General features: G+C 43.3%; 1 protein-coding gene across 1 annotated transcript; it reads left to right on the top strand.

Annotated features, from left to right (window-relative positions):
- Positions 1-202: 202 nt before the first annotated feature.
- Positions 203-19,196, top strand: CS (citrate synthase). Its single transcript, XM_043965135.1, has 11 exons — positions 203-429; positions 8,561-8,608; positions 9,957-10,064; positions 10,669-10,734; positions 11,033-11,164; positions 11,446-11,634; positions 15,839-16,038; positions 16,356-16,485; positions 16,602-16,703; positions 16,952-17,161; positions 17,540-19,196. Exons 1-11 carry the CDS (start codon positions 388-390, stop codon positions 17,708-17,710), a joined length of 1,398 nt encoding a protein of 465 aa, XP_043821070.1. The 5' UTR covers positions 203-387; the 3' UTR covers positions 17,711-19,196.
- Positions 19,197-20,300: the final 1,104 nt, after the last annotated feature.

Genomic DNA, 20,300 nt, shown 5'->3' with positions numbered 1-20,300 from the left:
AGACCCGAGTTTTCAGGCATACACGTAGACACCTATATACTCTCCCCCTCCTTTCATTACCCTATAACCCCGCCAGTCCAATCCTTCCTTCTGCCTACCCATCTGCCGCACAGACTCCGCCCCATCCTCCCTGCTTCGCCAATGTACGACGAGGGGGTGGTCTCTGCCACAGGGAGGTGGGGCCATGCTAATAAACCCCGGGAGGAGGCGGGGCTTCGGTGAGGACCCCGGGCAGGGCGCCGCCGCCGGTTTGTCTCCGCTTTCCCTCAGCCGCCTCCTTTCAACCTTGTCCACTCCTCGGCGCGGCCTCTATCGTGGCCGCGGCTTCGGTTCCTGCCGTGGGTCCCCTCCTCCCTCCCTGCCCAGCGGCTCCACAGGCTGTCCGCCATGGCCTTACTCACTGCGGCTGCCCGGCTCCTTGGGGCCAAGGTGAGTGAGTGAGGCGGGGCGCGCAATCTCTGGTTTGGGTGGAGGCGGCCGCCAGGCCCGCGCGCGCCCCCGAACCTCCCTACTCGCTCCCCTTCCGCTGTCCTCATGCCTTAAAGGGCCCGAGCCCTCGGCTGGAAGCCAAGCCCGGCCGGGGCGCCCCGGGCCATGTGCGATCGGCTGATCTCCCGGGTTTGCTGGGCGTGGGGAGCCCGCCGCTCTCGGACGGCCCGGATGCCGGGGCCGGGGCAGAACTGGCATCTCTCCCTCTCCGGCGCCGGGTTGGGGGTCTCGTGATCCTCATCATTCCGCCTGGCCTGCCCCTGAGGGTCCTGGGGTGGCGGAAGAGATTGCTTTGTAATTCCTAGGCTGAAGCCCGGAAGCCAGACGGGCTGCTTATCCCTTGCCCTAGGACCACAGCAGCCGGCGAGATGTTAGCCGTATCTGGTCTTGGCTCCTACCTCACCGAAAAGCTTGAGGCAGTAGGCTTTTATTCCGGGGCCCTCGTGTGCTTGGGCTCTTGCCCCAGTCCCTTCACCCCCTAACCGTGAGGGATTTGGGTTGGGCGGAAGGTTTCTGTACAATTCAGGCAGGGCAAGTGGGGGTCATTGATCATCCAGAGTGAAGCAGGTTTAGGATTATACCCATTCTGCGGATGAACAAATTGAGGTACAGAGAAAAGGGTACGACCAAGGTCACGTTAACATGGTTAGTCCTGCCTCTCTTTTGCTGCTAGTTATAATTTTTACTCTGCCGAAGCTGCTTCCTGAAGCCCGGGCTCCTCGGTGCACTCGGTTTTGAGGCAGAGGAACTGTTAGAAGTCCTAGGTTACCCATGGGCGTGACCTTAAGCAGGTCACTTCACATCTTTGCAGGTCCATTTCCTCATGTGTAAAATGAGAGGGAGTGTATTAGATGACCTCTGAAGTCCCTTCCAATTCTGAATCTATGAAACTCTTTGCCTCTTGAGCTCTGAGAGTTTTGTCCTACTTGTCTCAGGTTTCAAATGACCAGAAACTTGGGCTCTAGGTAAGTATGCCCTTTCCACAGGAAAATTACTGTTTTGAAGCCTTAGCCCTCCAACATAAAGAAGGGAACAGTTCTATGGTTGGTCGATCTCTCTAACGACAACTCACTTTCCTTGCTGCTAAGGCCTGAAGGGAGAGAAGAGTTTGGGAGTTTTGTACTGATATTGGGCCTAGTTGGTAGTTTAAGCTTAGGTAGAATCTTTGAGTTTTACCTTGGGACTTTTCTTTCTATCGATAAGATAGTGGCCAGTCACTTGGAAAGCAGATATTTGGCTATTATTTCTTACTGCTGCCAGGGAACAGGGTGCGGAAACCTCCTGGGAAATTCAGGCAAGTGTGTTGGCAGAGGAAGGGAGACACTAAAATTAGCACATTCCTAAGCTGGTAACTCAAACCAGATAGGTTAACTTCACTGTAAAGAGAATAGAACTTGGACATTCACCTTTTACATCTAGTGCTTTGGGAGAGAAGTGACTTGGCTGGAATTTGGCCTTACTACTTACTAGTTTTATTTGGTAGCCTCTTTAAAGCTTAACTCCAAGATCACAGACTAGGAATTCAGTGAAGTTTTCTTGACCCTTAAAATTAGCACCATTGGGGAAGCACTGAGAGCATGGATCACATGACCCAGGTTGCAAGTAGCCTTTCATCTCTTCCTGGAAAACCTTGCAAACGTTCAGATTGCTCCAACAGATGGATCTGTCTCCTGCTTCAGTAGCCCAGAGATAGCTGAAAGATTAGCCAGCAGTTATCATTACTTTTTTATTATGTGAACCTCGAAAGATCTGACCTCTATGAATTGTCCCATAGCCCTTTGAGCTTCAAGGTCAAATATAGCCTCTTCCACCAAGGTGAGATTTCAGTTCCCTTTCCTGGGAGGTCCAAATGATTTCTTTTTGTTCTGTCTCTCCTTCTAGGGAAGTAGTTTAAATGAACCCTTGGAAACATAGGTGTGCCAATTCAGGCTTGAGATTTTGACCTCATTTATCTGAAATAACTGATGCTTAAAGAGTAATGTCCATCATCTATCTTTTCTTAGTATTTAGAGTAGTGATAAAAATCTGTGAGTAACTACTTTGTGATATGACCATGCCCTTCCCAGGTACGCCTTATTGTACCTGCATTAGATAGCTTCCAGGGCCCCTGAGGTCACGTGTTTGGCTTTGCCACCACTGTTGCTAAAAAGAATAATTTCTTGGCAGTAGAAAAATAGCCCAGAGCTCATTTGTCTGTGGGGTGTTTCCTTTTCCAATATGCCTGGATTAACTACATGGCTTTCCCTTGTAACTTGCTCTACTCCTGCAGTGTTTTCTAAGTCCTGCATAGCACACTGCTAAGAACACCAGGTGTGGAGAAGAAATACAATGGCAAGAGCATCCATTCTAATTTTAAACAGCTTTGAAGATAGCTCTCATGCCCTTCCCTCTTGAGTATTTTCTTCCCCAGGCTAAAGAATTGGACCAAAGGCTTAGGCTATTTAGCAGTAGATTTGTCTTGGCCTATTTCATAAGCACCCTTTCAGTTGTCACCAACTTTTCCCTTTTCCTTGGGTTCTGAACTTCTGTTTCTTTCAACCACCACCCATCCCATGGCTGGTGTTCTTCAGATCAGAGCTCTTGGGTTGCATTTGGAGTTTCATTGTATTTTCAATATCACTTCTGAAATGACTTTTCTAGGTTTGTTTTTTACATCTCTTTAAAGAACCGGGAGCAGAGGTTTGGAAACTAAAGTTGCTAGGTGGATTTGGATTCTGGAAAGGAAAAAACAGAAGAGTAGCATTATATTTGTTTAAATTTGATTTTGGTCCCTGAAGCTGGAGGTAAGAAGGGAAATTCAGCTCCTGGAAAGTTCTTGGGGTATAGTGCTGGAGTGAACTCTATTTTTGGACTTTTTCTTCACAGACTTATTAGTGAAACTTGTGGCAACAGACAGTTGTGGAGTAGCACAGTAAACTGTGTTGATGAATTCCCTGTTACTGGAGAGAGAGATGTTCAGGTAGAGGATGGGAGAACTGTAGTAAGATCTGTGGGGTTTAGTGGACTATAATCTCAGTGAATGACTGGCATGTAGAAGAGAGGGATTAGATTTGTTTTGCTTAAACCCAGAAAGAAGAACTAGGACGTTTAAGAGCAGCAATTTTAGGTTTGCTAATAGGACAAATTTCCTAACCATTGTTATTGTTCAGTCACGTCGGACTCTTCATGACCCAGTCTGGGGTTTTCTTGGCAAAGACTGGATTGCTTCGATGTTCCCTTCTCCAGTGAGCAGAGGTTAAGTGACTTGCCCAGTGCTACATAGCTAGTGTGTCTAAGGTCAGATTCAAACTCGGGTCTCGCTGATTCCAGGCCCAACACACTTACCACTGAGCTGTTTCCTTCCCAACAGTTAGAGCTATCCAGAAATGAATGGGCTGGCCCAGGGAGGTGGTAGATTCCCTCTCACTGGAGGGTTTGAAGTGGAAACTAGATGACCATATATTGGGAATAGCATATTTGTGTTGGGGTTGTTCCTATATAGATTGTACTAGGTGACCCCAGAGGTCCCTTACGTCTGAACCCCTATGACCACTTGTTAGGAATCTTGTAGAAGGAATTCTAGCAGGCAAGGTTTTAGAGCAGGTGACCTTTAAGTCTCTTAACTCTTGAGTCTGTGCTTAAGGAAATCTCTTTCCTAGGGTCTATGTAGTATCTGAAATGGAGACTCAGTCCTTAAATATTCACCATTGTGAAATACAAATGCTGATTTGGTTCTTTGACCTGGTTCTGCACAGAGAAGAGCCTCTTTGCTGCCCTGGTTTGTTTTTCTCCTAATGAAGTTGTTCTGCACTGGGAGCCATCTGTAGCACAAAGCTCCCCTTCTTAATTTAATAAAGAGCTATGCCTTTCTTACTGGCTTTGCAGGCTTGGCTTCTATCTTGATCTGATAAAGAACAAAAGATCTAGAACCTGCTCTGTTCTGATAGTTGGGAGTGGGGGTGGGGAACAGGAGGTAAATGGGAAGAGCAGTATGATCTCTCTACTTGTTAAAAAAAGGTCTTAACTATGGAAAGCTCTGAATACTGAAAGGGTCAAAGGAGAGATGGTTTGTTCTTAGGATTTCTTCATGTATGGTTTCCCTTGGTACAAATGAGATTCTGTTTTTTTCTCTAAAATATCCTTTAGAATTGTCTTGGAACTCTGTAGGACAGATATCTCATGCCATCACCACGTCAGGGGAGGAGTCTGGTGGGTTGATTGAGGTAAATGATTCCATCATGAAACTGACCTATTGGGTAAGGCGAATGAATGAATGCCTGACTCACCTGACAACTGCTGTTGTAGTACAGCACGTGGTCAGTGCCTGGTGGCCTGGGCAGAGGGTCAGAGCCCAGACACCCTTTTTTTCAGAATTGTAGGGGAAAGTACAGGAGTGACTGAAAGGCTTGGAACCTGTTCATTCACTTCTGTGTAAACACTGCCAGTATTTACAGAGATCAGATAGCAATCTCTCCAAGTAAAGTAGAATGTGAATTCTTGCTGTCTTTGGGGGAACATCTCATTTCTCAGGACCAGTTCCATTTTTTTCTATGTGGTTGGCACTGCCTGCAGAGATTAAAGGGCACTTGACCAACTCCCTGATATGTGTGTACTTTCTTTTCTCTGAGGATCTTCCTTCTATAAGACGACATTTCCTAGGGAAGCTGGGGATAAACTTTCTGTTCCCTAAATGCAGAGGAGCCTATGAACTTGTAGCAGTATTCCTCTACACCCTGATTGGCTTTTCCTTGGCTCAGAACCGTAGAAATGGTGGTAATCCAACATCATTCCATTAGAATAAAGAGCACCATGCTTTTGTGTAGCACCGGGAAGTTAGCCAGGTTCAGCATCAGAAAAACTCAAATTGAAGTCCCCCATCTGCCCTATCACTGGCTATGTGATCATTGCAGATTACTCACATTTGGTAGCTGCAATTTCCTCACTCTTGCCACCCACCCCTGAAGAAACCCACGATATTTGATGGTGTGTTATATTTTTCAAAAGCATCTATTTTCCCATTTGTTCCTCCTGACAGTCCTGTGAGGGAGGAGCTGGGAAGTATAGAACCAGATGAGGAAATAGAGATGAAGTAAGCAGTCAGCTACTTTGACTTCACAGCTGGAGTGAGGGAAGCCTAACCTGGGTGACTAAAAAACAGCTGTAGCTGACAGACTAGCCTGGCAGGTTGGACTAGACCACAGAGGGCCCTTTCTAGTATATTAGCATCTTTGTAATAGTTCTGTGAGGTAGGTAGGCAGATGGGATGATCCCCCTTTTGTGGTTTTGTTTTTGCAGGGCAATGAGGGTTAAGTGACTTGCCCAGGGTCACACAGCTAGTAAGTGTCAAATGTCTGAGTCTCTGGATTTTAATTTAGGTCCTCCTGAATCCAGGGTTTGTGCTTTATCCACTGCACCACCTAGCTGTCCATGATCCTCCTTTTACAAGGTGAGAGAAATGAGGCGGATCATAAGATTGTGATTCCCTCCAGCTCATACTTGAGGAGCTCTTGGCTTCCGCTCTGCTTTTCTTGAGCTCTAGGTTTGTTTTTTTTTTTTTAATGTATGAGGTATTTTATTTTTTCCATTACCTGTAAAGATAGTTCTCAACTTTTGTTTATACATGCTTTACAATTTCAGATTTTTCTCCCTCCCCCCCCCAGAGCTCTAGGTTTTGATATGTAAATGAAACTGATTTGATTTTCCTGGGCCTCAGTTTCTTCAATCGTAAAAGTCAGGGTAGGGGGGCGGCTAGATGGCACAGTGGATAGAGCACCGGCCCTGGAGTCGGGAGTACCTGAGTTCGGGTCCGGCCTCAGACACTTAACACTTACTAGCTGTGTGACCCTGGGCAAGTCACTTGACCCCGGTTGCCTCACTAAAAAAAAAAAAAGTCAGGGTAGGAATTTTGGCCCTTGAAGATCTTTTCTAGCTCTAGGTCTGTGACCCTATGAACGTGTAGAAATGGGCAGGTAGGCTTTACTTCCTATTGCTACACAACCAGTGAATCCACTGCAGTCTCTTGTGGGGAATCCTGTACGGATATAAGCATATGCAGAATAGCTAAAAGCAATTTAAGAAAAGCATAAGCAGAGGGATTGGGAAAGGCTTTGTATAAAAGGTCTTTAAGGAAGTGAGGGATTCTTCCAGGCAGAGGTGAGCATGACTAATACAGAGGCAGGTGGAGTGTTACCTGTGACCTTGAAAAAATATCCTTAAGAGTTATGAACCCCGATTTCCTTACCTATAAAATGAGGAAGTTAGGCTTAATCATTAAGGCACCTTTATTTCTTACAGTACAGAGACTACCTGGGGGGGCTTAGAGTGTCTTGCCTTAACCAAGGTCAGAGTAGGGGGGACTGCAGTTTTAAGTACATATTCCTTTCCCTTCCTAGCAAGAAAAAAGGGAACACTCATGGGTCCACTGGCTAACAAGCTAGAACTTCCCTTTTACCTGGGGCGGGGTGGGCAGCCACAGGGGTGGAGTACATTGGGCTGGTTAATTCTGACAATATCTGCTTTCCTCTTTGAGGTGGGTGTATACCTCCTTCCCCAACCCCAGCAGGAAAAGGGTATGTGGTGGATTTCAAGCCAACCTTTGTCCAGAATTCTTAAAATTTTTTTTTTAATTCTTTAAATTTTGAGGAAGGCCCACCCACTCCTTTTCTCACTTTTTGGAATTAGGTGCCTCAAGTTTTGTAAGCACCTTGGAATTGCCGTATTTCTCTAGGGGGCTTCTTTCCATCTGTTTTGTAGGTAGTGATCACCAGGTGTTATACTTCTTACCTCCATGAAGAAGTGTTGGGCTTAGCAGTTGTATCAAATTTTAACAAGTTTTTTTTTTTTTTTTAAAGATTCATTGCCTTGGATAGCTGCCAGTCTGGGAAAACGGGTGGTAAAATCCGCTTAACTACTGTTGGTGGCAGTGGGCAGCTAGCAGTGTAGATAGAATATTGCAAATGCTGTCAGTGCCAGTTTTGCTTAGCCATTTGCTTGCTTCAAGAGATGTTAGGGGGAAGAAAAAGGATGATGTCTGGGAAGCGACTGGTATTAAAAAAACCAGAAGGCATCGTATAACTCGAAAAACAAAATTGTATTGCCTTGGCTTGTTGTTTAGGCCCATGTTTATTGAAGAGATGACAGATAATAAGGGTCTTACTTCGGAGGAGGGGGAGCAGGACACAAATGGTGAGAGAAAGGGTTAGCTAAGGTGGGATTGGTCTCTGAACTGGTACATTCTTCCTAAGTATATGAAAATAGCTGTTATGATATCCCTAATCTTTGGGAAGTGGGGACATGTCTAAGTTAATTCTGAATAAGTTTATCAAGGAGAATGTTGGTAAGGTGCCAGTGCTGCCCATGTTATTGGATTCCAGGTGGTTTTCTTTTCCTGAAAGAGAAAGCACTTTGGGAGCTGAGCTGCTTCAGATCTTTTTTGGCAGAATAAGTGACCAATGAAAGACACTTTTCTTCCCTCCCCCTCCACCCCCTTTTTTCCCTAAGAGGGTTGGAAAAAATCTGCAAAGGGCTGCTTTCCACTTAATGGGCTTTCTTTAAAAGAACTACCAATAGATTATAGGTACCAGGGCTGCTTCACCAGCAGCACTAAGGACTTTGCTGTATTGCTGTACTTAATTTCCTCATTGCAGTTGAGGAAGATCATTGACTAGTAGCTTTTTTGGAGTTGGCTTTTGATGAGGCAGGCTGGCCACTAGCTGGCCCTGTGCTTTTCCATACTATGCTCCCAAAAGGAAGCATAATCCCTGTCTAACTGGCCCTCCCTACTGTATGCAGCAGAGCCCTGACCTGGAGCCCAGATGACCAAGGCTGCTTCTCTTCAGTGAATACTAATAGGGCTGACTGCTTCCTCTGGCCAAGTACTTTGGTGGTTGTTTCCTAATTGGTCAGGGGGGTGACTCTTTTACATTTTTCTCATGTCTAGGCTTATTTTCAGGATGCCAAACTGGGGCTTGGGAAGTAGAGATAATGTCACTTTTGGTAACTCTTTGTAATTTCTCAAGGTTGGCACAGTGGTCTGGCAGGAGCATTTGATTAACTGAGTCTCACCTTTTCTGGTTTTTGTTTTCTCTTGTAGAATGCATCCTGTCTTGTTCTTGCTGCCCGACATGCCAGTGCTTCTACAGTAAGTCTTGGGTTTAGGTCTGAAGATCAGTAGGGCTTGGGGGGGGGGGAGCCAGGTAGTAAAATTCCACTTGCTCATTATTGATTCAGAGCATAAATAGGTGGTTGAGATTAACTAAATGAGCTTCATACCTGCTCTGTGTCACTTCTTTCTCTCCAGTGTTCCTATGGAGTGTGAGCTATGTCTGACCTCCATTTTCTACACCCCCCCCCCCCCCCCGAAAGTCCTGATTCCTTTGTAGCCAGTTCTGGCTCCTGATTAATTTTTTCCTGGATAATTGAGTGTAAAGATGCAATTTCTTTTTTTGGGGGGGGGGGCGGGTCAATGAGGGTTAAATGACTTGCCCAGGGTTACACAGCTAGTAAGTGTCAAGTGTCTGAGGCTGGATTTGAACTCAGGTACTCCTGAATCCAAGTCCAGTACCTTATCCACTGCTCCACCTAGCTGCCCCCCAATTTCTTTATTCTACCGCATTTAAGATTTTTTTAAACAAATATTTACATATCAATTCATTTGAACTTAATTATGTGGTGTAAATTGTCGGACCAACCTTTTTACTCTATTGTTTAATTTTCTCAACAATTTATTGAATAGTAATTACTTTCCTTGATGTTTTGTAATCTTGAGCTAATCAAACATTAGTCTGTTTAGGTTCTATTTCTGGATTCTATTCTATTTATCTTTTTTTAATTTACTACTAGTTTTTTTTATAATTACTTTAGGTCACATTTGAAATATAACATGGCAGCAAGTTCTCATTCTTTTTTGTTTTGTTTTGTTTTTGTGAGGCAGTTGGGGTTAAGTGAAGTTCTCATTCTTAATTATTCCCCTTGATTGTTTTGTCTTTTTTTCTGTGTAAAGTTTATATAATTTTATCTAATTCTGTAAAGTGCTTTAGCACAGTGCCTGGCACATAGTAGGCACTATATAATATAAATGCTTATTCCTTTCCCTTCACCCTCGGTTTCCTTATCTGTTTATTAGAGTTAATACTTGTATAATGCCCTCACTGGATTTCTATGCTGAAAGCACTTGGTAAACCTTAAGCACCATATAATTATGGGATTATTACTTGGCTTTATTTGGAAATAGACTTTATCTGTCTGTTAGTAATGAAGAGACATTAACTGGTGCTATACACAAAAGCTTAGGGTAGGGAGATCAAATATGGAGGAGAAATATTCTCTATGCTGGAGTGTGCCCTGATTTGACTAGGCAGTTGAATCAGTTGCTTTCATAGGCACATATATGTTTTGGTTCTGAGAGAGGCTAGGTGGGCATTCTTTCATATTTTGTGGTACAAGTTCATGGCTTTTCTGAGCCTTATCCTCTGCATCTTTCCTCCTAGAATCTGAAGGATGTCCTCAGTGACATGATACCCAAGGAACAAAATAGAATCAAGACCTTCAGGCAGCAGCATGGCAAGACTGTAGTGGGCCAGATCACTGTGGACATGGTGAGGGCTATGGGTGCTTCACTGGGAGAATCAGTAATGTCTGGAAGGATCCAGCCCTATGTAACAGCATTGGGAGAATCAGTAATGTCTGGAAGGATCCAGCTCTATATAACAGCATTGGGAGAATCAGTAATGTCTGGAAGGATCCAGCCCTATGTAACAGCATTGGGAGAGTCAGTAATGTCTGGAAGGATCCAGCCCTATGTAACAGCCTTGAATCTAATCAGCCCCTAAAAGAGGGGAGAAATCCATTTCTCATCCTTTTAGAGATATTTCCTCTGTTCTCTTTTGGGAATTGGGGCTGATGCTGCTACACTACTGGTGTTCAGTAAAAAGAACCAAGAGGCACCTGGAGGCAGGATTATTGAGGGGGCCTAGACAGTGTGCCCTTTGAGCTAGCTTTAGACTGTGAAATGAGGTCCATTCTTTTCCCTTCCCCCCTCCTCCCAGTTGATGGCTCTGTAGAGAGTCATTTTGGTTTCCTCTGCCTTGGGGGTAGGGGGTGGCTTGGGGCCGGGGGAGAGACAGACCTGCTTTATTTTGGGGGGAGTTTTTATAGAAAAAGCTTGAATTACACTCATTTTGCTTCTGCTGATCTCTTTAGATGTATGGTGGCATGAGGGGTATGAAAGGATTAATATATGAAACATCAGTTCTGGACCCTGATGAGGTAAGGACTTCTCTTCTTGGGTTGACGTCATTAAGTAGTTATGCAGAGGTCTGGATTGGGCGCTGCTTGGAAAATACAGAAATATGGTCTTTCAAGTTCTTATGGTCCAGTTGGGTAGATAGATTTATATATACATTAACAAGGTGAGGACCTTATTAGAAAAGCTAATCCAAAAGTAGGCTGGGTTAAACTAAGCAGCCTCTAAATATCAAGTTTATAACAATGCAGTACTTGGTGTAGTGTCTTTCCAAACTGACAAATCCACAAGGGTATAATTCTCATTCTTCCTGCTTTCAAGGGTATCCGTTTCCGTGGCTACAGTATCCCAGAGTGCCAGAAGTTGCTCCCTAAGGTCAAGGGAGGGGAAGAACCCCTTCCTGAGGGTTTATTCTGGCTGCTTGTGACTGGACAGATTCCAAATGAACAACAGGTAAAGCAAGAGGACACTTAACCCCTCTGTCCACATACATAGGCAATATACTTTGCCTTTCCCCTTCCCCTTTTCTCTTTCTACTGGACACTTAATCCTGATCTGGGTGGTTGGGAGGACAAGACAAGGGGATGGAATTGAGTACAGAGATCTACTATTTAAGTGGATTGGGTTGAACTATCTTTGACATTCTTTGGTAAACTATTGCTGTCTCCCCTTTCTATCCTGTCTTTACTTTCTTTCCATCCCCAGTGTTCTGCATATTGTTTCCTTATCTCCAGGTGAGCTGGCTCTCCAAAGAATGGGCAAAACGAGCAGCTCTGCCCTCCCACGTGGTCACCATGTTGGACAACTTCCCTACTAATCTGCATCCGATGTCTCAGCTCAGTGCAGCTATCACCGCTCTCAACAGTGAGAGTAACTTTGCTCGGGCTTATGCTGAAGGCATCAATCGGTCCAAGTACTGGGAGGTAGGATGACTGTAGTGTAAACTAAGAGGAAGTTAGTGAGGTTGGGGAAGTGAGGGTGGGTGAAGGAAAGGACTTAGGAGATTCAGAGCCTTAGAGTTAGTTTTTCTTGAGACCTTTCAGGGCTCTGAGTAAAGCAGACTCATTGTAGGCTTTATCGACCACCTATTACACCTTCTCTTTCCCTAGATAGTTTGGTTACCCTGCCTTTGACCCTACCATTAGACTAAAGTCAAGGGACTAGTTCCAGTCAGCCACAGCCTTCCATGGAAATGGGGAGAGCCCTGGAGCAAACGGTCTATCTTTCTGACTGGGACAGGCCTCAGTTGCTTTAAATTCCCTTTCTCTTAATTGGAAGGTTTTTTCATATGGCTATTCACAGCTTGGATTTCTTGCTTTTGAAAACTGCCTATGATCATGCATAAATTACGGGGAGGCTCTTATTAATTTGAATCTTAAAAGTGAAACCTTCATCAGAGAAACCTGCAAAGATTTTTTTCCCCCCTTAAATGTTTCCCTTCTGGTTATAGTTGCATTGGTTTTGTTGTGCAAATTTTTTTTAATATTTAGGTGATCAAAATTACTCTCACTTTATCTTCTGTGAATCCTTTCTCTTGTATGAAATGAACACTTCCCTTAACCATAGTTGTATCTAAGTCATATATTCATTTGGAGTTTATCTTGCTGTGTGGTGTGAGGTTTTGGCCCAAACTCAATTTCTGCCAGATTGTCCTCTGGTTTCCCCCCAAATTTTAAATTTTCTTTTTCTTTTTTTGTGGGGCAATGAGGGTTAAGCGACTCGCCCAGGGTCACACAGCTAGTAAGTGTCAAGTGTCGGAGGCCAAATTTGAACTCAGGTCCTCCTGAATTGAGGGCTAGTGCTTTATCCACTGTGCCACCTAGCTGCCCTCCCTCCAAATTTTTGTCAAATAGTGAGTCTTTAGCTGGAGTTTTTGGGTTTAACAAACACTAAGGTTATTTACTTCTGCATGTTATAACTTGGGTTCCAATTATTGACATTTTTTCTTAAACAATATGAAATAGTTTTGATAATTACTGCTTTGTAATATAGTTTGAGATCTGTTGATGCTAGGGCCCCTTCCTTCACTTTTTTTGGGGGGCGGGGTGCAATGAGGGTTAAGTGACTTGCCCAGGGTTACACAGCTAGTAAGCGTTAAGTGTCTGAGTCCAGATTTGAACTTAGGTCCTCCTGAATCCAGGGCCGGTGCTTTATCCACTGCGACACCAACCTGCCCCGCCTTCCTTCACTTTTAAAAATTATTTCCTTGGAGGTTCTTGACTTTTGGTTCCTCCAGATGAATTTTGTTATTTTTTTTTACCTCTATAAAGGTCATTCGATGTGGCAATAAATAAATATATTTTAGTAGTACACTTGACATTTCTGAGCTTTAGTTTCCTCGTTGATAATATGAGAATAATGATACCTGCCCCAATCCACCTCATTCTTTTGTTGTAAAAATCAAATAAGATACACAAGAAAGTTCTTTGAGAATTATAAGATGCTATACAAATGTAAGATGGTATTAATTGTAAATGTCTTGGACTGTACATTGTCAATGCCCAGAACTGAATGCCATTCTATATGATGTCTGATTAACCCTTCTGAGAAGGGTTTTATATAGCAGTTAATTCATATTAAGCTTTGCAATAAACTAAGCTCCAAGTCTTTTTCACATGAACTGATCTCTAGGCATGTCTCACCAATTCTGTACTCGTATAGTTTAATCATTTTTAGCCTAAGTGGTGGACTTTACATTTATTACCCTAATTTAATCTTATTTGATTCAGCCTATCCTTTTAGGACAGCCAGTGTCGTACAATTATATATTCTTTCCCACCTGGCTTAGTGTCATCTAAAACACTTTATCAGCATTATTTGAGCAACATTATTCTACCATTTCTAGGTCCCCTTAACTTTCATCTAGCCCACATTTTTCTATAAGGGTACAATGAGCAACCATCAGATGTTTTTAATCTTACTGAAACCTAACTATTATATCCACAGCATGACTTGAGTCTTAGTGGATCCATGCTGCCTCCTAGTGATCCATTACATCCCTTTCTAAATACACAAACCAATTCTAGAAATTTGTTAGGACTGATGTCAAGATCACTGGATTGTAGGGGTTTTTTTTCCCCTTGATAATGTTTTTTTTTCCAGTTACATGTAAAGATAGTTTTCAATATTTGTATTTATGAAATTATGAGTTCCAATTTTTTCTCCCTCCCTTGCCTTCCCCCTCCCCAAGATAGCAAGCAGTCTGATTGATATAGGTTTATATATTTATATATATATGGATTGTAGTTTTTTCTAAAGCTACTTTTTTTGGGGAAAATTAGACACCCACCTTCAATCTGTAGGCAAATGGTAGTAGGTGGGGTGGATTAGCATTTATTACTTGCCTGCTCTGTGCTAGGTAGGCACTTTGCTAAGTGCTTTACAAATATCCCCTTTGGTCCTCAAAACAACCCTGAAAGGGAGGTTATTACCTTTGTTTTGCAAATGAGGAGACTGAGGCAGATAAAGGTTAAGCAATTTGCCTAGGTTATATAAGGCTGGATTTGAACTCAGGTGTTCCTGATTCCAGGCTCATTGTTCTATCTACTGGACCATGTAGCAGAGCTTTAAAGTTGAACAGATAGGATTTCATGCTTTGGGTGGTTCTAGATCTTTTGAAAAGAATTAAGAACAGCACTTTTTCTAGACCTTTAGTTTGATATTATTGGTGATAGAGTCTTTGTCATCCTTCCAAAGGATACACAGGCCTTGACTCTATTTATCACTTTGTTGACTAGTGCTTCACATGAGTGTGCTGAGTGGGAGTCAGTGACAGCTTTCACCTGTTCCCATTAAAATCTTAGATTGTATGTTTCTTTCATTTGTACTTTTTATAATATACATTATGAATATGTATGAGATAAATATCTATTTGTACTATAGTATTGAGTTCTGAGTCTTACATTTTTAAAAAAAATTATTGATGCCTTAATTCCAATTTGCTTTACATAGTGGTTGGAACAATTCATAATTCTACCATGTACTGGTGTTCTTGTCTTCCCAGAGCCCCTCCAACATTAACCATTTCCATTTTTGTAACTTTTTGCCAATTTCCTATGTATTATATATATGCTTATCAAATATTTGATGCAAAAAATTTCCTAGTCAACACTTTCTTATTATCCTAACTCTATCAATACTGTTTCTGTAAAATTTTCAATTGCATGTAGTTGAAATTATGTTTTATTTTTTTGTGATGTCCTCTAATCCCTTAACAGATCTGCATCTGTTAAGAAGTCTCCTGTGTCCCTAATTGTAAAAGAGGGGCCTCCATCCATTTTCCTCCCATTTTTCTTAATGGTGTGACCTTTTCTATTTGTTTAGCATTTCAGTGACATTTCAAGCTTGTTTTATCTCCTTTCTTTTTTTTCTTTTCTATTTTCTTTCTTTCTTTTTTTTTTTTTTTTGGTGAGGCAATTGGGGTTAAGTGACTTGCCCAGGGTCACACAGGTTTTATCTCCTTTCCAAAACAAAAAATCATTTAGGGGCAGCTGGGTGGTGCAGTGGATAGAACACTGGCCCTGGAGTCAGGAGGACCTGAGTTCAAATCCAGCCGCAGACACTTGACACTTACTAGCTGTGTGATTTTGATTTTGATTTCATCAAAGATCTTAACATCTGACTGAAATAAGATTATTATCAAACAACTAGATACAAGTCTATTAAAGAGTATGAATATAGTAGTTCAGAAAAGGAGTTTGGGATTGGTATATCTGGCAGTGCTTTGACACACCCAACAAATTCCTTTAATGCAATAATGTAAACATGCCATAGCTATAACTGTGGAACAGTTATGGCATAAGACATTTCTTGGCCCTCACATAGCATAAATGAATGCAAACAAAACATGATGCTGTTTATGATATGATGCTTTGGCATATGTGTTGAATAATGTGTTGCTTTTGCCATTTCTAATCCCATGTAGTTGTCTTCTTTTGCTACTTAAGTACATAAGAAAAAGAAATTATTAGAGTTACTTAGGGTTAATTTATAGCACCCCTCAGTAAATAAAGCCTTCTGGTTGCCTAGTCTTGAGATGGCATAGTACCATAGGGGTAGTGACTGAACTTATCCAGTTCGCTGATGTTAATGCCTCCTTTTCCTTCTCTTCCCCTTCCCCTTCCCAAGCTGATTTATGAGGACTGCATGGATCTCATTGCCAAGCTGCCTTGTGTTGCAGCAAAGATCTACCGGAATCTGTATCGAGAGGGCAGCAGTATTGGGGCTATAGACACCAAACTTGACTGGTCTCATAACTTCACCAGCATGTTGGGCTACAATGATGCCCAGTTCACTGAGCTCATGCGTTTATACCTCACAATCCACAGGTGAGCCAGACCTGGTTACCAAATCTGCATATGTGGGAAATTTTGGATAAAAAGTTACTCTAAAATTCACATAGTACTTCAGGGAAAGGGCTGTGGGCAAGAATAAACCTAAAACCCGGACCTAGGTATTATGGTGGTTTTTATTAAAAAAGGTCAAGGGAGGGAGACAAAATAGCTACCCCAAGGACAAGAGTTATGTTGGAAGTACAACAAGGTCATTGATTCCACAGTCTTCTAGCTTCATTCTTTGCCAACACCCCCATCCTCAATACAGTTTTATGTGGATATGCTGACCTGATTTTTCTTATTTCCCCCAGTGACCATGAGGGTGGCAATGTAAGTGCCCACACTAGCCATCTGGTGGGCAGTGCTCTTTCAGATCCCTATCTGTCCTTTGCAGCTGCCATGAATGGACTGGCCGGGCCCCTCCATGGACTGGCCAATCAGGTAATAGCAGATGTTCTTGGCTCCCTGCCCTTGTGCTTTCAGCTCTTTCCATTTCTGGTCCTCTAGCATCTCCTAGCCTATATGTTGACCTCTTCCCCCTGCCACATTATCCACAGGAAGTACTTGTTTGGCTGACGAATTTGCAGAAAGAAGTTGGCAAAGATGTGTCTGATGAAAAACTGCGTGACTACATCTGGAATACACTCAACTCGGGCAGGGTAAGACAAGCACTAATATGGCAAGATGAGAAGAATATCAGCTATAGACTTTCTAGATGAGAAGAGTTAGGTAGGAGAAGACAATGAATTCCAGCCTTCCCTGGCATCTGAAACAAGAGTTGGGAGTCTGCTTAAATGTCTCATTATTTCATTTCTCAGTTATTTCTCATTGCCCAGCTTTAGGAATCTGGGGAAGGGAATGGGAGTTCTTCGCTACAGGTACTGATTAGCTTCCACACCCTTTGTAGGTTGTCCCTGGCTATGGCCATGCTGTACTAAGAAAAACTGATCCACGATATACCTGTCAGCGGGAATTTGCCCTGAAACATCTGCCTAATGATCCCATGTTTAAACTGGTGGCTCAACTTTACAAGATTGTACCTGATGTCCTTTTGGAGCAGGGCAAAGCCAAGAACCCTTGGCCCAATGTAGATGCCCACAGTGGAGTGCTTCTGCAGGTAAAGACCTTCTGTTTCCCTTTCTTCCTCCCTGATGTCCCTTGTCATGGCTGGCTTGGCTGGCTGGCCACATCAAAAGCCCTATGAACAAATCAAACATCCGACCACCCCAGAAACAAATTCTCCAGGCTGTTTTCCCCAACTCCCTTCCACACATCCCAAGATCTTTGTAACAAATGTCCACAGCAGGCTTTCTCCTCTAGTTTCCAAGTTGTCGGGCCTTTCTCAGTTCTATCCCAGCTTTGAGGCTTTTAAGCCAATGCCTGCTATGAGGAAAACAGAAACCTTGATCACAATCACTAAACCCTACTTGCTGTTCGTTGCCACCCCCAGCTCTCATCCTAAACCATTTTCTTTTTTTCTCTTTCTCTCTTACAGTACTATGGCATGACAGAGATGAATTACTACACGGTTCTCTTTGGGGTTTCACGGGCACTGGGGGTGCTGGCACAGCTCATTTGGAGCAGAGCTCTGGGCTTTCCCCTAGAGAGGCCCAAGTCTATGAGCACAGATGGCTTGATGCAATTTGTAAGCTCCAAGTCAGGGTAAAAGATGGGGACTGGGTAGGGCAGGGAGGGGGAAGAGAATGTCTACCAGAGTGAGGAGACTTTAAGAGAGACAGTACATACTTTTTTGTTTTTGTTTCAGGGGGCCTTTAAAGACTTTTAGGATTAAATTATATTTGAGGCACTGACACGAGGTTATTTAAAGTGTAAATTAAGATATAAAAAGACAGAGATGAGACTATCTTCCCTAACTAGTCCCTCTCCCCTGCCCAGTGTAGGAGTTGTCCATTGACTATAGATTGAACAAGACTAATACAGATCTGGGCCAGGATGGGCCCCCTGCCTCATTTAGAATGGAAGCCTAGGGTATGTCCTGCCCCAACAGGGTCAGTGTTGGTTACAGGGAATCTGCATTCACTTCTTTGGAGATTTAGGGTTTTGTTTTACTTAGCCTAACCGCCCCCCTCCCCAACCAAACACCTCCCCACCTGTAGGGCCAAAAACCAGAACTCTGACTCCAAGTCACTTTTTCATAGGAATGATGTTGGAGTGTCAGCACCAACCCCAAATACATTAGAAGCCCCCTTCTTGGCCCCCACCCCCACCCCATACACACAAATTGATGCCTGAGCTGTTAGTTGTCCAGACATTTTGGAGTCCTCTAGCACAAGCTGAACCAGAGGCAATAGCATTTGTTAAAATTGGCACCTGGGGTTTGGACTTCTTTTTGTTGTTTTCTCCTTTGAAAGATGAGGTCTTGGGATACCTGACCTTTCAATATTTTAAAGGAACTACCTTCATGCAGACTATGTACTTGCTACTCCCTGGGCTGAAAGAGCTTTGGATATATTGGGGATTTATCTTAGCCTTCATTTTGTACATAACCACTGATTTTGGCCTCTTCTTCAGTCTCTGTCTCCACCCCCACCCCCACATGCTTATTGTGAACTGTGTTCACATCCAGATAGAGAATTGGGCCACAAACCTCTAACCACTTTTCCCCTTCCGTACTTAAAGAGCAGGGGCCTGCAAATGGCCTAGCATGCTGTCTATGATATGCCCACAGGGATAATCTTATTTTTTTTTTTAAACTTGGAAGTGAAAATGATTTGAATGGATTTGATCCTGTTAGTATTAGACCCCAGGGCTTAGGGCATTATTAATATAAATAACCACAACCAATCCCAACACACACACCTTCACCCACACAAACTTGTTTAAGTCATTACCCACCTTTCCCCTCCACAAACGTGGTTCATTATTTAGAGCCCCATTTGCACAGGTTTTTCAGTGATTCAGAATGCTCTGCTGCCTCTTCTTTGAGAAAGGACTGAAATACACTCCTCTCACTGTGTCCCCTTCATCCAACCCCTCCAATCCTGCCTGTGTTTGTGTGGATCCCCTGTCCCTAGAACCAAGCTGTTGAGATGGACACACAGTCTATGAACCCCTGGGTAACTGTCGAGAGTCCTGTTGCAGACTTCAGGTTGTTCTGTATAAAATGCAAAATAAATGTTTTTATTAACAAAGCTGGGTCTTGATGTCATATAAACCATAGAGATAAAAGGTGAAGGCTTAGCAATGCCTGATTCAGGGGTTTCCTTATCTTCCTTCAGGATCAGGAACTCAGACCAGTAATTTCCAACTTGTTCATGGCCTTAGACTCTTGGGTGAATATACCATGGATTTCTGGAAAGGAATCCATAATCCATGTCTTTTCAGCTGATGGATATTGATAGTAAAACTACTGTTGTGTGTGTGTGTGTGTGGGGGGGCATCTATGAAGTTTGTTGGACATTAATTCCTTCCCTCCTTCCCACCCAGTTCACTGGGTGAAAGGAGTTAAATGCATGGCCTTGGGGGTAAGTGCCACAACAGGTATTTTTTTGGGGAGAGGGGATATGATTAGGGGTCAGGGCTTGGGTGGCAACAACCTCTGCACAAACAAGCAGGGCATTTGACATGTGGATAGTGCTTTAAATCAACTCATGTGATTAAATCACTATTTTAGGGGCAGCTAGATGGTGCAGTGGATAGAGCACTGGCCCTGGAGTCAGGAATAACTGAGTTCAAATCCGGTCTCAGACACTTAACACTTACTGGCTGTGTGACCCTGGGCAAGTCACTTAACCCCAATTGCCTCACACACACAAAAAAAAAAAAAGAAGAAAAAAACCCACTATTTTACAGAGCTAGGTAGTGTTGGAAGTAGCACTGGAATTAGGTCTTCCTGTTTCCCAGGGAGGTTCCAAGGTGAACCTTCTTGGGTATTTTGTTAACTTGACTTCACTGAAATTGGTTTTCCTTTGTACTCACATGTATTTTATTTTTTGCATTTAAAGACATCGTTCTAAGAAAGTGTCCATAGGAGTCTTTACCATAATGGCAGAGGGACTATCACACCAAAAAAGTTCTAATGGCTCTCATGCCTGGCACATGCTTGGTCCGGATCCCTCCTCACTTGTTCCACTACCTCCCAACCCCTTCCCCCACTAGGTTCCTGCTACAATTGACCTTCTGAAGAGGCTATAAATAGTGAAGAAGGGCCTGGATAGTGAGCCCCAGCCAGGGGAATGTGGGGCTATAGTTAGCAGGGACACTGTGTCCAAAGACGTTGCTGTACAGGGCTACCT

This window comes from Dromiciops gliroides, chromosome 5 (assembly GCF_019393635.1).
Source record: "Dromiciops gliroides isolate mDroGli1 chromosome 5, mDroGli1.pri, whole genome shotgun sequence".
NCBI classification, from domain to species: Eukaryota; Metazoa; Chordata; class Mammalia; order Microbiotheria; family Microbiotheriidae; genus Dromiciops; species Dromiciops gliroides.
This window is presented reverse-complemented; position numbering and strand designations above follow the sequence as displayed.

Excerpts from the sequence above, each read along its gene's own strand:
- CS (XM_043965135.1), top strand. The coding sequence starts at position 388 with ATGGCCTTACTCACTGCGGCTGCCCGGCTCCTTGGGGCCAAG. Across the intron at positions 11,165-11,445 it reads AGATTCCAAATGAACAACAG|GTGAGCTGGCTCTCCAAAGA; the intron begins GTAAAGCAAGAG and ends CCTTATCTCCAG. Across the intron at positions 16,039-16,355 it reads TTATACCTCACAATCCACAG|TGACCATGAGGGTGGCAATG; the intron begins GTGAGCCAGACC and ends TATTTCCCCCAG.